This window comes from Lepidochelys olivacea, assembly GCF_965140295.1.
Source record: "Lepidochelys olivacea isolate rLepOli2 genome assembly, chromosome: 8".
Classification (NCBI taxonomy): Eukaryota; Metazoa; Chordata; order Testudines; family Cheloniidae; genus Lepidochelys; species Lepidochelys olivacea.
The window spans coordinates 106,036,846-106,051,142 of record NC_140418.1 but is presented as its reverse complement, the minus strand read 5'-3'; the positions used below and the strand labels follow the sequence as shown (position 1 = coordinate 106,051,142).

General features: G+C 48.6%; 1 protein-coding gene across 4 annotated transcripts in view; it reads left to right on the top strand.

The window, feature by feature from the left end:
• The first annotated feature begins 51 nt into the window (after positions 1-51).
• ARMH1 (armadillo like helical domain containing 1) overlaps positions 52-14,297 on the top strand; it is a 31,648-nt gene continuing 17,402 nt past the window's right edge. For 3 of the 4 annotated variants that reach the window (XM_084637137.1, XM_084637138.1, XM_084637139.1), the window contains exons 1-6: positions 52-152; positions 8,105-8,323; positions 9,001-9,069; positions 9,948-10,114; positions 11,035-11,231; positions 13,182-13,266. In XM_084637137.1, the coding sequence (XP_084493263.1) occupies positions 64-152; positions 8,105-8,323; positions 9,001-9,069; positions 9,948-10,114; positions 11,035-11,231; positions 13,182-13,266 (826 nt within the window). In that variant the 5' untranslated portion in view covers positions 52-63. Of the gene's footprint in view, positions 153-1,152; positions 1,278-8,104; positions 8,324-9,000; positions 9,070-9,947; positions 10,115-11,034; positions 11,232-13,181; positions 13,267-14,297 lie in introns of those variants that run through there. The other variant, XM_084637136.1, reaches the window with a different exon arrangement.

Here is a 14,297-nt window from a genome sequence, read left to right as displayed (position 1 = left end):
GGCAAAGAGAACTCGCGCCCCTAGCAACCGCTCTCTCTCCAGCGCCCCGCCCACCGGATCGGAATGAGGCTCTCCATTGGTCGAAGGCTGGGTGAGGACGGCCTGTGGTTTGTTCTTCAGGATGTCAATCAATCTGAAGAGCTGGCGGGGAGGTGAGACGGAGTCGCGTCCAATCGACACCCCCTCTATAGGGCGCACGAGCGCTGGGCGGCCAGGGGGCAGGCGGGCGGGTGCAGGCAGGGAGGGAAGGGCGGGGGGGTGGTAGGTGGGGGGGGTGCCGGCAGCCAGGGAGGGAAGGGCTGGGGGTGGTAGGTGGGGGGGGTGCCGGCAGCCAGGGAGGGAAGGGCGGGGGGGTGGTAGGTGGGGGGGTGCAGGGTGGGGGTGGTAGGCGGGGGGTGCAGGCAGGCGGGGAGGGAAGGGCTGGGGGGTAGTAGGTGGGGGGAAGGGCGGGGGTGGAAGGTGGGGGGTGGTAGGCGGGGGGTACAGGCAGGGAGGGAAGGGCTGGGGGTGGTAGGCGGGGGGTGCAGGCAGGGAGGGAAGGGCTGGTGGGTGGCAGGGTGCAGGCAGGGAGGGAAGGGCTGGGGGTGGTAGGTGGGGGGTGCAGGCAGGGAGGGAAGGGCTGGGGGTGGTAGGTGGGGGGTGCAGGCAGGGAGGGAATGGCTGGGGGTGGTAGGTGGGAGGTGCTGGCAGAGAGGGAAGGGCTGGTGGGTGGCAGGGTGCAGGCAGGGAGGGAAGGGCTGCTGAGTGGTGATGGGGGGGGAAGGGCTGGGGGTGGGTGGGGGGGTGCAGGCAGGGAGGGAAGGGCTGCTGAGTGGTGGTGGGGGGGAAGGGCTGGGGGTTGATAGGTGGGGGGTACAGGCAGGGAGGGAAGGGCTGCTGAGTGGTGGGGGGGGGAAGGGCTGGGGGTTGATAGGTGGGGGGTACAGGCAGGGAGGGAAGGGCTGCTGAGTGGTGGTGGGGGGGAAGGGCTGGGGGTTGATAGGTGGGGGGTACAGGCAGGGAGGGAAGGGCTGGGGGGTGGTAGGCAGGGTGGGTCGGTGCAGGCAGATGCAGGGGCTGAGGGTTGGTAGGTAGGGGTGGGAGTGGCAGGATGGAAAGGAGTAGGGCAAGGATGGGGTGGATGCAGGCAGTGGGGGAGGGCAGCGGGGGTTGCTCGATATATAAGAATGGCTATACTGGGTCAGACCCAATGATCCATCTAGCCCAGTATCCTGTCTCCTTACGGTGGCCAATGCCAAATGCTTCAGAGGGAATGAACAGAACAGAGCAGTTATCAGGTGATCCATCCTCTGTCATCCACTGCCAGCTTCTGGCAATCAGAGGCTTTGAGACACCCCAGGCATGGGGTTGCATCCCTGACTATCTTGGCTCATTACCATTGATGGACCTGTTCTCCATGAATTTATCTAATTCTTGTTTCAATCCAGTTACAGTTTTGGTCATCACAACATCCCCTGCAACGAGTTCCACAAGTTGACTGCGTTGTGTGAGGAAGTAATTCCTTTTGTGTGTTTTAGACCTGCTGCCTATTAATTTCATTGAGTGACCCCTGATTCTTGTGTTATGTTAAAGAGTACATAACATGTCCTTATTCACTTTCCCAACACAAATCATGATTTTGTAGACCTCTATTGTAACTTCCCTTCATTGTCTCTTTGCCAAGCTGAACAGTCCCTGTCTTTTTAATGTGTCCTGTATGGAGAATGTTCCATGCCCTTAATCATTTTGTTGCTCTTCTCTGCACCTTTTCCCTTTCTAATATATCTTTTTTTGAGATGGGGTAACTAGCACTGCACACAGTTTTCAAGGTGTGGGGGGGGTACTGTGGATGTATATAGTGTCATTATGATATTTACTGTCTTATGATCTATCCCTCTCCTAATGGTTTCTAGCATTCTGTTCGCTTTTTTGACTGCTGATGCACATTGAGCAGATGTTTTCAGAGAACTATCCACAATGATCTCTTTCTTGAGTGATAACAGCTAATTTAGACCCCATCATTTTATAGGTATAGTTGGGATTATGTTTTCCAAAGTGCATTACTTTGCTTTTATCAACATTGAATTTCATCTGCCTTTTTGTTGTCCAGTCACCCAGTTTTGTGAAATCCCTCTATAACTCCTCGCAGTCTGCTTTGGATTTAACTTTCCTGAGTAATTTTATATTGTCTGCAAATTTTGCCAACTCACTGTTTACCCCTTTTTGCAGATCATTTATGAATATGTTGAACAGTACTGGTCCCATTACAGACTCCTGGGGGGCACCGCTATTTACATCTCTCCATTCTGAAAACTGACCATTTATTCTTACCCATTGTTTCCTGTCTTTTAACCAGTTACAGACCCATGAGAGAACCTTCCCTTTTATCAAATAGCTGCTTAGTTTGCTTGCAAGCCTTTGGTGAGGGAGCTTGTCAAAGGCTTTCTGAAAGTCCAAGTACACTATACCCAGTGGATCACCCTTGTCCACGTGTTTGTTGACCCTCTCAAATAACTCTAATAGATTGTTAAGGCATGATTTCCCTTCACAAAAGCAGTGTTGACTCTTCCGCAACAAATTGTGTTCATCTAAGTTTCTGATAATTCTATTCTTTACTATAGTTTCAATCAGGTTTGCCTGGTACTGAAGTTAGGCTTACTGGCCTGTAATTGCCAGGATCGCCTCTGAAGCCTTTTAAAACTCAGCATTACATTACCTACCTTTCAGTTGTCTAGTACAGACGCTGATTTAACACAGTTAGTAGTTTTGCAATTTCATATTTGAGTTCCTTCAGAACTCTTGGGTGAATACCATCTGGTCCTGGTGACTTATCACTGTTAAATTTATCAATTTGTTCCAGAACCTCCTCTATTGACACCTCAATCTAGGACGGTTCCTCAGATTTGTCACCTAAAAAGAATGGGTCAGGTTTGGGAATCTCCGTGACATCCTCTGCAGTGAAAGCTGATGCAAATAATTCATTTAGCTTCTCTCCAATTACCTTGTCTTCCTTGAAAGCTCCTTCAGCACCTTGATTGTCCAATGATCCCCAGATTGGCAGGCTTCCTGCTTCTGATGTACTTAAAAATTATTTGCTGTTAGTTTGTGAACCTTTTGGTAGTTGCTCTTCAAATTCTTTTTTGGCCTGCCTAATTATACTTTGACACTTGACTTGCTAGAGTTAACGCTCCTTTCTATTTTCCTCAGTAGTATCTGACTTCTGATTTTTAAAGGATGCCTTTTTGCCTCTGCCTCTTTTACTCTGTTGTTTAGCCATGCTGGTATATTTTTGATACTCTCACTACTTTTTTTAATGTAGGTTATACATTTAATTTGAGCCTCTATTATGGTGGGGTGGGTTTTTTTAAAGTTTCGATGCAGCTTGCAAGCATTTCACTCTTGTGACTGTTGCTTTTCATTTCCATTTAACTAGCTTCCTCATTTTTATGTAGTACACTTTTCTGAAGTTGAATGCTACTTTGGTGGGCTTCTTTGGTAATTTCCCCCCACAAGGATGTTAAATTTAATTACATTATGGTCGCTATTACCAAGCAGTTCAGCTGTATTCATCTCTTGGCCCAGATCCTGTGCTCCACTTAAGACTAACTCAAGAATTTCCTCTCCCCTTGTGGGTCCCAGAACTAGCTGCTCCAGAAGCAGTCATTAATGGTCTCTAGAAACTTCAACTGTGCATTCCACCCTGAGGTGACATGTACCCAGTCAATATGGGGATAGTTGAAATCCCCCATTATTAGTGAATTTTCTATTTTTATACCCTATCTAATCTCCCTGAGCATTTCACAATCACCATCACCATCCTGGTCAGTAATACATCCCTACTGCTATACTCTTATTATTCAAACATGGAATTTCTCTTCATAGATAGGGGTGGGTAGGGGAAGGATGGAGTGGGGGAGGTGAGGATGGGTTGGGTAGGTGGGTGCAGGCAGATGCGGGGAGGACTGAGTCAATAGGAGTGGGTGGTAGGTGGGCAGGGTGGGGTTGGGTGAGGACTGGGTGGATGGATGGAGCTGGGGCTCGCTGGGTGGCAGCAAGGGAGGGTGGGATGAGGGCTGGGTTCATGGCAGATAGGGTGACAGAAGTCTGGCAACTCTGTCCATGTTCGGGACATCCTCCCCACTGGGAAAGGAAGTGCTGCCAAACCATTCCAATAAGCCGGAGACCTGCTGGCTTAGTTTGCTATTGGCCTGGCTATGTAGGAGTAAGGCAGAGAGATTCTTTTAGGACTGGAGGAGACACAGTGCTTCATGGAATAACGAGCATGGTGCGAGAGCCAGCCAATCACCCCCAGAAGACAACCACGGGTAAAGGAAATGACCAGGATCTCACACAGCCCCTTCCTCAGAGAGCTATTGGGAGCCATGGGGGAACTGAAGGGGGTGTAGGGGCATCCCAGCTGGGGTGGGGCGAGCATTGGAGGAAATGGAGTTTAGCAGAGCTAGCAAGGGGACTAGTATTAGATGGATTTGGGCATAGGCGCCAACTTTTCCAGGTGCCGGTGGATGCTCGCCCCTGGCCCTGCCCCCATTCCAACCCCTTCCCCAAATTCCTGCCCCACCCCGCCTCTTCCCAGAGCATGCTGCGTTCCCCCTCCTCCCCCATTCCTCCCAGCACTTGATGCCATGAAACAGCTGTTTCGCAGTGCCAAGCACTGGGAGCTAGGGGGAGAAGCAGGGACGCGGTGCGCTCAGGGGAGGAGGCGGAGCAGAGGTGAGCTGGGGTGGGGGCGCAGGGCGGGGATCTCTGCACCCACCAATTTTTCCCCATGGGTGCTCCAGCCCCGGAGCACCCACGAAGTCAGCGGCTACGGATTTGGGCGCCAACTGGGTTAGAGGGAGAGTAGGTACCGGGTTTGGGGGCAAAAGGGTGCTGGGGGTGTCAGTGGGACCAAGGAGAGAGAATAGTAGGGGGCTGCTTCAGCAGGGGGTCTGGAGAAGGAGCAACGGTCATAGAGCTTTAGGGAGGGAGGAAGGAAGGGGCCTGCTGGATCAGTGAGGATTGTGGGTTTGGTGGGGGGGCAGCAGAGTCTTCCCAAAAGTGGAGGGGCAAAGGCCCGCACCCCCGGTCCCGTCCCTGCCCCATCTCTTCCCCCCAAAGCCCCACCCACAGCTAAGCCAGAGCAGGGCCAGGGAGCCTGGGACCCTCTACCTACCCAGGGTCAGGGGGTCCCAAGAGCAGACCCTGGCCTGTATCCCCGCCTCCTTGGCCCGCTGCCCAGGGCAGGTGGTGGGTCTGCGGCTCCCCATAGCTGCCTGCGTGGCTCTTGCTCCGACCCAGCTCCAGCCTGAGGGCAGGGCCTTGGAGCTGCGCCATGGTAAGAGCCGCCCAGACAGCTGTGGGGAGCCACGGACCCTCCACCTGCCCTGGGCGGAGGGCCTGGGGAGTGGGGCCATGGGCCAGGGGCAACTGTTGGGCAGGCACCACTACCCCGGGCAGCTGGAGGATCCATGGCTCTCCACAGCTGCCTGGGCTACTGGGGCCAGGCTCTAGCTGCCGGCCTGGCCGGGGGGCAGAACCTCGGAGGGAAGAGATACGAGCAGGGGTGGGGACCATGGCGAAAAGTGGATGGGCCAAGCAGGCTGTAACTTGTGCCAGGGGCTGGGCAAGGCTTGGAATCTGGTGGGTGCAAAGATATCTTAAAACCACTTTTTCCTTCCCATCTCCCAACTCATCCAGGGCTGCACCTCCTAAACTCAAGGTGCCACTCACAGCTACCTAGTGAATAGCCAACAACAGTTCCTAAATCACCTGGGTTTTCCTTAGAGTCCTCCCAACAAAGTACTGACTTGGTGTCCAATCCTCTAAGCTTATCTGATCTAGCTAGATGAGTGAGGCAGCTCATTGAGTAGCTGGACCGGACAATTTGGAGTGAGGAGACTTGGTTCTGTTCTCACTCTGCCACGGAGTTACTGTGTGAGCTTGGGGCAAGTCTTTCCCCCTCTCTGTGAATTTGTTTCTGTATCTGTAAAATGAGGATAATAAGAATACTTACCCCTATTTATAGGGCACTTGGAGATCTTTGGATGAAGAGCACCATATATGTGCATAATATTATAACAGTCAGTCTGGTACCATTATGTCCTCAGTTAGTTGTATTGTGTGATCATTTTCAGACCAACTCTTCTCCCCAGCTGGATAATAGGAAAGCACCTTTTATTCCTCAAATCCTCCTGTCCAGAGGCTGGTGATGGTGTTTCTGAACAGTGAGGATTATTGCTGCTTCCTAATAAAAGCAGGATAAGAGCACACCATCAGCATCTCAAACATAAATATGGAAATGTTAATTTAGAATCAATTTTGGGATGCTTCAGACTGTTAAGTTCTTTTAACTAGATTTCTGTAGAGGACATAGGAGCTCTTTATGGGCCTGTAAATTTGATGCAAACCGTCTCTGTGAAATACTCATTCCCTCAACACACTAGTTGTTCTCTCAGTGTCAGTCTTGAGCCTTGCACATAATGTTTCACAAATATTCTGTAAATCACTGGAAAAAGCTCATGAGACTGTGAAATATGACTTTCGACAAAGGGCTCCTAACAGGCCAGTCTCCCATCAGCACTAACATTTGTTATGGCTAATAACACTTCCAATCACAACTATTTTGGGAAAACTGATTTATTTTAAACCTTGTCCTCCCTCAGAGGAGATCCTGAATACACTCTGCCAAGGACACAGACTCCTACAAACCACAGACTGTTAATTCCCTAATGAAATCCCAACTCCTCTTAACCCAGCAGAATTGTTTCTTTATCCAACTTTCTAGGGTGATTGTTTTTTTTGTTTTTAATTTTTTTAATACACTTAACTACAGAGCATTTCACCTTTAGGTCATTGGTTTCAATCCGGTGCCTTTTGTGCAGTCAAGTTCCTAGTAGACAAGTGCTAGGCACTTTACTGATAGGAAATAGGCATGGACCCAAACAGACCTAATAGATTTAAACTAAACTGAGAGAAGCCCTGAAATAAGTGTCCAGACAGGGTTTGCATTGGTTTAACTAATTTGCTTTTAAATTACACCTTAAATTAAACCATTGCAGCTTTCTCACATAGACAAGGCCTCAATCTCAGCAGAGGGGCCAAGAACGGAAAGAGGCAAGGACTGAACTCTCTGTCATCCACACAGATGAAGCGTGTTGACAGGACTGTGTGGAGAGAAGCTTGCAGTATTTCTGCCTGTCTTGTACCTCCTTTGGCTCCGATTCTACAAACACCCATGCACTTGCTTAACTTTAAGCCCCACATTGGGACTACTCACAAGTTTAAAGTTAAGCATGTGTGTTTGCAAGATTGGGACCGATGTGATTAAACCATCTTTATCTTCCAGAGCTGTCAATCTGCACTTTTTACCAGAACTAATTACACCAGAAAATTTGTAAATTTTGGGGGGAAGGGGGAGACAGAGAATGCCCAAATATGCCAAAGAAATTCGGCAAAATGGGTATCACTGTATTGAAGGTCACAAAGTCAGTTGGGATTTTCTGTAGCTGCCCTATTCCTTGGATTATTATTTCATTTCTCCCCCCGAATTTATTTAAAAATGTGCCGTTGAAAGCTCTCGGCACTTGAAGAGAAATTAAATAATACGACATGACCTAGGACAAAAAGGTTAAAAATGCAAAAGCTTCCCAAATCCACCCTTTCATCGTCAAGATCCTGTGCATCTCTGCTCTTATTTCATCCTACTTACCCTCTGGCAGGGCCTGTCATGTGATCAAATATTCAAGCTAGCAAGAATCTGAGATTAAGAAAATTTGTAACGTTAAAGTGCTTTATTCATATCTGGGAGGGAGACTGCTCTTGGGGAGATGATCTTGTGGCTCAATCAGGAGATCTGGATTCTAATCCCAGCTCTGCCCCAGATTTACTATGTGGCCTTGGGTAAATCAGTTAATTTCTTTATGCCTCAGTTTCTCCAGATGTAAAATGAAGATAACGGGAATAAAGGAAGATTAAGATTACATTAATCAATGTTTGTCAAGTGCTTTATGATCTTTAGCTGGAAAGCATTAGACAAGGAGAAAATATAATTAAGGCTGGTGTTACTCATTTGTACAGCCTACATTTATCTTTAAGGATTTCTATAACCTCTCTCTCTCCCCTGTAGGACAGTATTGATCATGACTTCCACAAAGGAGCAGGCAGCCATCAGCAGACTGATGGGGTTCTTGCAGGAATGGGACAATGCTAGCAAAGCTGCTCGTAGCCACATTCTGGGCAATTTCATTAAGGCAAATCAAGGAAAGACAGGACCAGAGTTGGAGCTGGAATTCTCACAGGGAGCCAGCTTGTTTCTGACCCGCCTAACAGCATGGCTGAGGCTCACGTATCTACTTCTTTGGGATGCCAGAAGAGGTGGTGGGGCAATCGAGGGGAAGATTCTCTTCCAAATGTTCTTTTCCCCCAATATGATTTAAGGTCGCCCCTCTCTGTGGAAATACCTGAGTCCAGTCGTTCAGGGAGAAGAGCTTGACCCATAAAAGCTGGAATCTGAGGGAAGTTCCACACCAAGGGTATTATTGGGTTTTAAATTACACAAGATTCCCCTTGTTTTCTCCTTCCCCTCTCACAGGTCCTATATCAGGACATCCTATCCTTCTAGTTGAGGACAAAATGTAAGCTCCCTGCCAAGCCCATCAATTCTACAGGCAGGGAGTCACTTCACACCCACTCTGGGGATGAGCATGCTGCCTCCTTAGTGGTTTGCAACCCAGCTAGCCTGGAAAATTAAGGCCTGTGCCATTTCTAGGCTGACCAGATAGCAAGTGTCAAAAATCGGGACAGGAGGTGGGGGGTAATAGGTGCCTATGTGTGAAAAAGACCCAAAAATCAGGACTGTCCCTATAAAATCGGGACATCTGGTCACCCTAGCCCTTTCCCAAAGACAGGTTCCCCAGGTGCAATGCCACACATTGCCACCAAGCTACCAGCCAGACCAGATGCAGTGACCAGGTTTAATGTGAAAAATTGTCTCAGTATTTGCTCCTTAACATTGTCAAACAGCTACATGTATGGAATATACCTAGATCAGCAGCTAAAGTCCATTGGCATCTTTTTGTCAGCTGCAAGCAGGTGAGTATTTCTATGTCACTTCAACAAGAATTATTTGGGTGGCTTTAACATCCCAGAGTTGTGCCAGCCCAGGGTGAGGATTGTGAGGTGAGGGGCCAGTCTTAATATTTTACTACAAGGATGGTCTGGGAAAGGGCAACAGTCCATGATCTGTGCTTTTGAACACCCTGCTGTCAGCATGTACCCATAACTGGCCAAGCCTCTCCTATCTCCTCTGCAGGTCTCTGGATCCCCACAGTCAGTGAGCCTCCTTCATGCCTGGAGACTCCCACACACACTCTTAGTGGGCTGTGCAGTTGGACCTGTTTTGAATTGTGTCCCCTGGGCAGCAGAGCCCAGTTTTGGGAGGTCAGATACCATGGTGATCAGCGCTCTGTAGAAATGGATAAATCAGTCATGGGCAGGTGGGAGGTGCTGCATATGTTACTTCACACAAGGCTGGGCAAAGCCAGGACTCTTTGTGCTTCCCAAGAATACTGTAAATATTTTATGATGTTGCCTATGCTATGCAATTGCTCAGTGAGTCCCCCGTTTCCCAGGAGTGGTCTGATTGCTAACACACTAGTTAGGGATCCAGTGAGCACCCTGTGTATGGAGACCCAAAGTTCTGTGTGCATGTAGGTCAGTATCCAAATGTGGACAATCAGAGGTAAATATCTCACCTGGTAGCCTATTGGGAGCACATCATACTGACATGTGGGGCCTTCACATTTGGGTTCCAAGTCAAGCTTCTGGTAGCTGTCGTCTCCGTCCGGGAGCTTAGACACAAACTGGAGGCAAGGAGGTAGGAAGAAGGTTCCCAGTAACATGGAGATCCGAGGAAGGAAGATTTTGTTCCAAGTGCTATATTTTTTGCTTTGTTCCCCTCATCTCTGTAGCCACAAGTATCTTATTGAATTTCTGGAGGTTGGAGGTGTGCTGACTCTCCTGGAAATACTAGGGCTGAACCAACTGAAGGAAGAGGACAAAAGGGAGTCAATAAAGCTACTCCAACTCGTAGCAAACGCTGGCAGGAAGTATAAGGAGCTCATTTGTGAAAGTTATGGTAAGTGCCATGCCATCCGCATTCTTTATCAAAGGAATGGGGTTACATCCATTTAGGCGAGTCTGTACTCTCTGACCTCCAAACGTCAAGGGCTCCTTACAGAACTGAACCTGTTCCTTTCACTCTATGAGAGTCCTAGTGATGGAAGATTATTTTATTTTTTCTCTTGTTGAAAGGAGTTCAGAGTCTCAGCCGTTGCTGAGTGGTTACATTTCATCCCCCTTCTCATTTTTAATGAGCATACTTTTTGTACAGTATTTTTCCTTTGATGTATTACAGCAGTCATGCTGGTGGCAACTACTGTGGCTAAGGTTGCAAAAGAGTTTTCATTATAACCTGCTGTGTTCACCCACTGCTACCTCTCCAAACTTTCCCTCTTGGGCCTAAATTTTTTTTAATTGATATCTATTGAGAAATCAGGAATTTTTCTGAAAAGGAAAAGCTAGATCTCTTCAGATGTTTTTGAAGACTGGAAAAAAATAAATGCTTTTCCCATTGTAAAAGGGAACCCACCACTAAAATCAGTGACAGATGCTCAAGGTTTGGACAACTTCCTCAGCAGTGAGAGGAGTGGGATGGAATCAGTAAAGTGATACTCTCTATGCACCATTTACCTCAGGGGGCCAGATTCTTTATTGGTGTAAATGTATGTCATTCAATTGACTTCAGCAGCATTTTGCCCTTCTATACCAGCTGAGAATTTGGCCTATTATATTTTAAAATCCATGTAATAGCTACTGATAAACTCACAAGAATGAAGATTACTCCCCATCTCTACCTCTCCAGCAGCACTGATTAAAATGGGACAGTGTTTTTGATTGTCTGGATTTCAATAAAATTTCCAAGTTTCTGTCTAACCTCAGATGTGTAACCACTTGGGCTTTCCAACTATGCAACTCAGTAAATCTTCTTATACACAGGTGTGCGATCAATAGCTGAGTTTTTGGCCAATTCCAAGTCTGAAGAGACTCAAGAACAAGTGCAAATTCTGTTGGACTCTTTAGGCCATGGCAATCCAAAGTATCAGAACCAGGTATACAAAGGCCTGATTGCTTTGCTGCCATGCACATCCCCCAAAGCCCAACAGCTGTCTCTGCAGACACTCAGGACTGTGCAGGTGAGCAGAACGGGATGTAATCAAACTTTAGCCCATGCTTTAGTTTTATCAGAACACTCTGTTTCATAATGAATCTATCATAAGCTGGAGGCTAAAGGTGAGTGGAAATCCTGCTACAGTTCTTGCCTTATTAAGGAGCCCAGAGAAGAGCTTATTGCATCCACAAGCACACTCAGTATATACTCAGCTGATGTGTCCTAACATGTCTAAGGCTGCATACCCTGTGTGGATAAGCCAATTTGAAAGTTCCTTGTTGAGGTAGTACTGGATAAGAGAATTCTGAAGCAAGGATCCTTTTGTGCCCAGTTGCATGTCATCAGCACAGTGTGTGCTCTTCAAGTTCCCCAGCAGTTCCTGAGTCTGAGAACACACTGAAAAGGAATGAGGTGCACAGAGCTGTTTTCTGTCTGATTTGGATAACGAAATCATGAACAATTCTCCCCTTAGACTTTTCCCTCTCAGTAACACAGATGCTAAACTCCAAGGCTGTGTGTGAGCAAGTGCTGAGTGTATAAAGGCTGCTACTGTTGTTTACATAGTCCCTGCTCCATCAGGATCTAATCTGCTGCTTTTAAATAAATTGAGTATGAAAGATATTTTATAATTCCTCTTCTCCTCCAGTCTGTTACTTACTGTGAAAGCCTAGTATGAAAATATGACCTCAGCTGTAGGAGAGGACATGCCTCTAAAGACGTGTCCTGCTCTTACTCCAGGAAACTCCAAAGGGAATGGCATACAGGATTAACTATAGGTTTCAGAGTAGCAGCCGTGTTAGTCTGTATTTGCAAAGAGAAAGGGAGGACTTGTGGCACCTTAGAGACTAACCAATTTATTTGAGCATGAGCTTTTGTGAGCTACATTGTGCATCTGACGAAGTGAGCTGTAGCTCACAAAAGCTTATGCTCAAATAAATTGGTTAGTCTCTAAGGTGCCACTAGTACGTCTTTTTGTTTTAGAATGAACTATATAGTCTTTAGTGCTACTGTTTTCAATCCTGCACTTTGGTGTGCCTTTTTTTTTTTTTTTTTAAATTGAGGGAATGGGGTTCTGGTCTTCTGACCCTTCTTAAATTCTCCCTGGCCTGGAAATATGCACTTACATAAAACGTTTTAGCTATATGTTAATTACCCAGACTAAGAGCTAAGCTGTGAGGTAGGTAGCAGCTCTGATGCAGTCTGCTGCTTTTGAATTTAATTCTGACAATCTCCCATTTGAAATTTCAGTCCCTTGTCATCAAGGAAGGGGGGGTTGCCACCCCCCCTCCCCAAATCTGCAGGACCACGGATCCTTGACCTTTGAACATAAAATGTCTCTCTCGCTCTCTCCTGTTACATACCACATTTTATATGAGAGAGACAGAGACACACACCCTGTTAAAATCTCAAAGCTATTCTAATGCCTCAGTTAGCTGGAGATCAATGAACCTCATGCTCAGGTTTGAGGAGTCCTGAGAGGAGGAAAGGATTTTATGGGGATTTTTAAAGAGTTTGTCTCCCTTTTCCCCACACTTTGTATAACACTTGTCTTCTTTCACTGTAAGCTCTTGGGGCAGGGGACTTTTCTACCTCTTTGTCTAGCCCCAGAGTAGTGGGGCCCTGATCCTGATTGGAGTCTCTGGGTACTGCCATATTACAAATATTAAATAATGGTAATTAATAGTTTGCTGCCCCAATAACTGCAGTCCTTCGTCTGAGAAGCATAGGGCTAGACTGGGCAACCACCACTACACTGGTGAGCACTTACATGAGGAGTCCTATTCAAGACTAAGTGCTCACTATCCTGAATGATGGTTACAGAATCAGCCCCAAGAGGCCATTTCCTTGAGTCTCAGAGCACAGTGCTGTGTGCAGTTCTCTGTATCCTGAGGATCAAACACATGTGAATATTTCAGTGGGCTGCAGAGGGGAGAGCTGTGAGGAATAACACCCTGCTTGTTCCTTTCCTTGTCAGGTGATCGTGGGAGCAGCCCATCCCAGCATTGTGGATGCTGTGTTGGGCGTGCTGAGCTCTATGCACTTGGAAGTTCAGTATGAAGGTAGGAACCACATCCCTTATGCTGTCTGCTGAGAAGGAAAGCAGACGTTGGAGTCATTTCTGGGGAGGTTCTCAGTGAGCCTGTGAAGAGTCACTTCAAGGCAGCAGCCGCAGTGTCCTCAGAGCTCAGCTCAAGCAGAGTGTGTGAGCACTGGGCTGGGTGGATTTGCCTTTCGGCTGCTCACTGAGCTCTAAGGAATTTAACGGACCTGGCAACAGGTCCCCGCCTTTGGAAAGGAAGACAGGCAAGTCACAAGGGCTGAAGGCGGAGTGCCTGTTACTGCACAGGCCAAGCAGTTGGGTGCAATACCAGGTCGCACCCCGGGCTACCCTCTGATGAGGGGTGGGTGGTTTGTAACCCAGCTGTGTGTTGTCAGCACGCCGCCCCCCAGCTCCAGCCTCCTTGCCGGGCCGGGCCCGGCCCGGGGGTGTTGCTTGTGCAAAGGCTGTGCGTGTCTCTGGCTTTTCCCGTCCTACCAAGGAGGGCCGATGGCTCCCGTCACTGGTTTGCAGGAGTGGGGCTGGGGACGTGGGTCTCCACAGGCAGGTTAACGAGCTATGCGGTGGCTGCAGGCTGGCAAAGCCAAGCTCTGGCAGCAAGGGCTGGGGACGGCAAGGGCTGGGGACAAAACCACGTGCTCTCTGCTGCCCCTGGGCAGGCTGTACTGACCATAGGGGGTGGGGCAGGATCCCCTGCAGGCTCCAGGCAAAGGCCGATCTGGCCCCCGCAGCCCACCTGGGGCAGCTCAGCAGCCCTTTCACTGGCCCTTTCCTGCAGGCAAACAGGAGCGACCAGCGGCCCGAGCCCGCCTGCTCCGCCCGAGGTTCAGAGTCCAGCACCTGCGGGGTCCCAGCCCGGGGGCATCTCCTGTGCGGCCCTGGGTAACCGGTGTGTGGAGCTATGCCCAGAGCAGCTGTGGAGACCCCGGGAGCCACCGCCCCTCCCAGAGCTGCATTCCAGGGGCTGTGGCGTCAGCTAGGAGGCCGGGGCTCCCCTGTGCTCTCAGACCTACCTGGGATGCTCATTTGCAT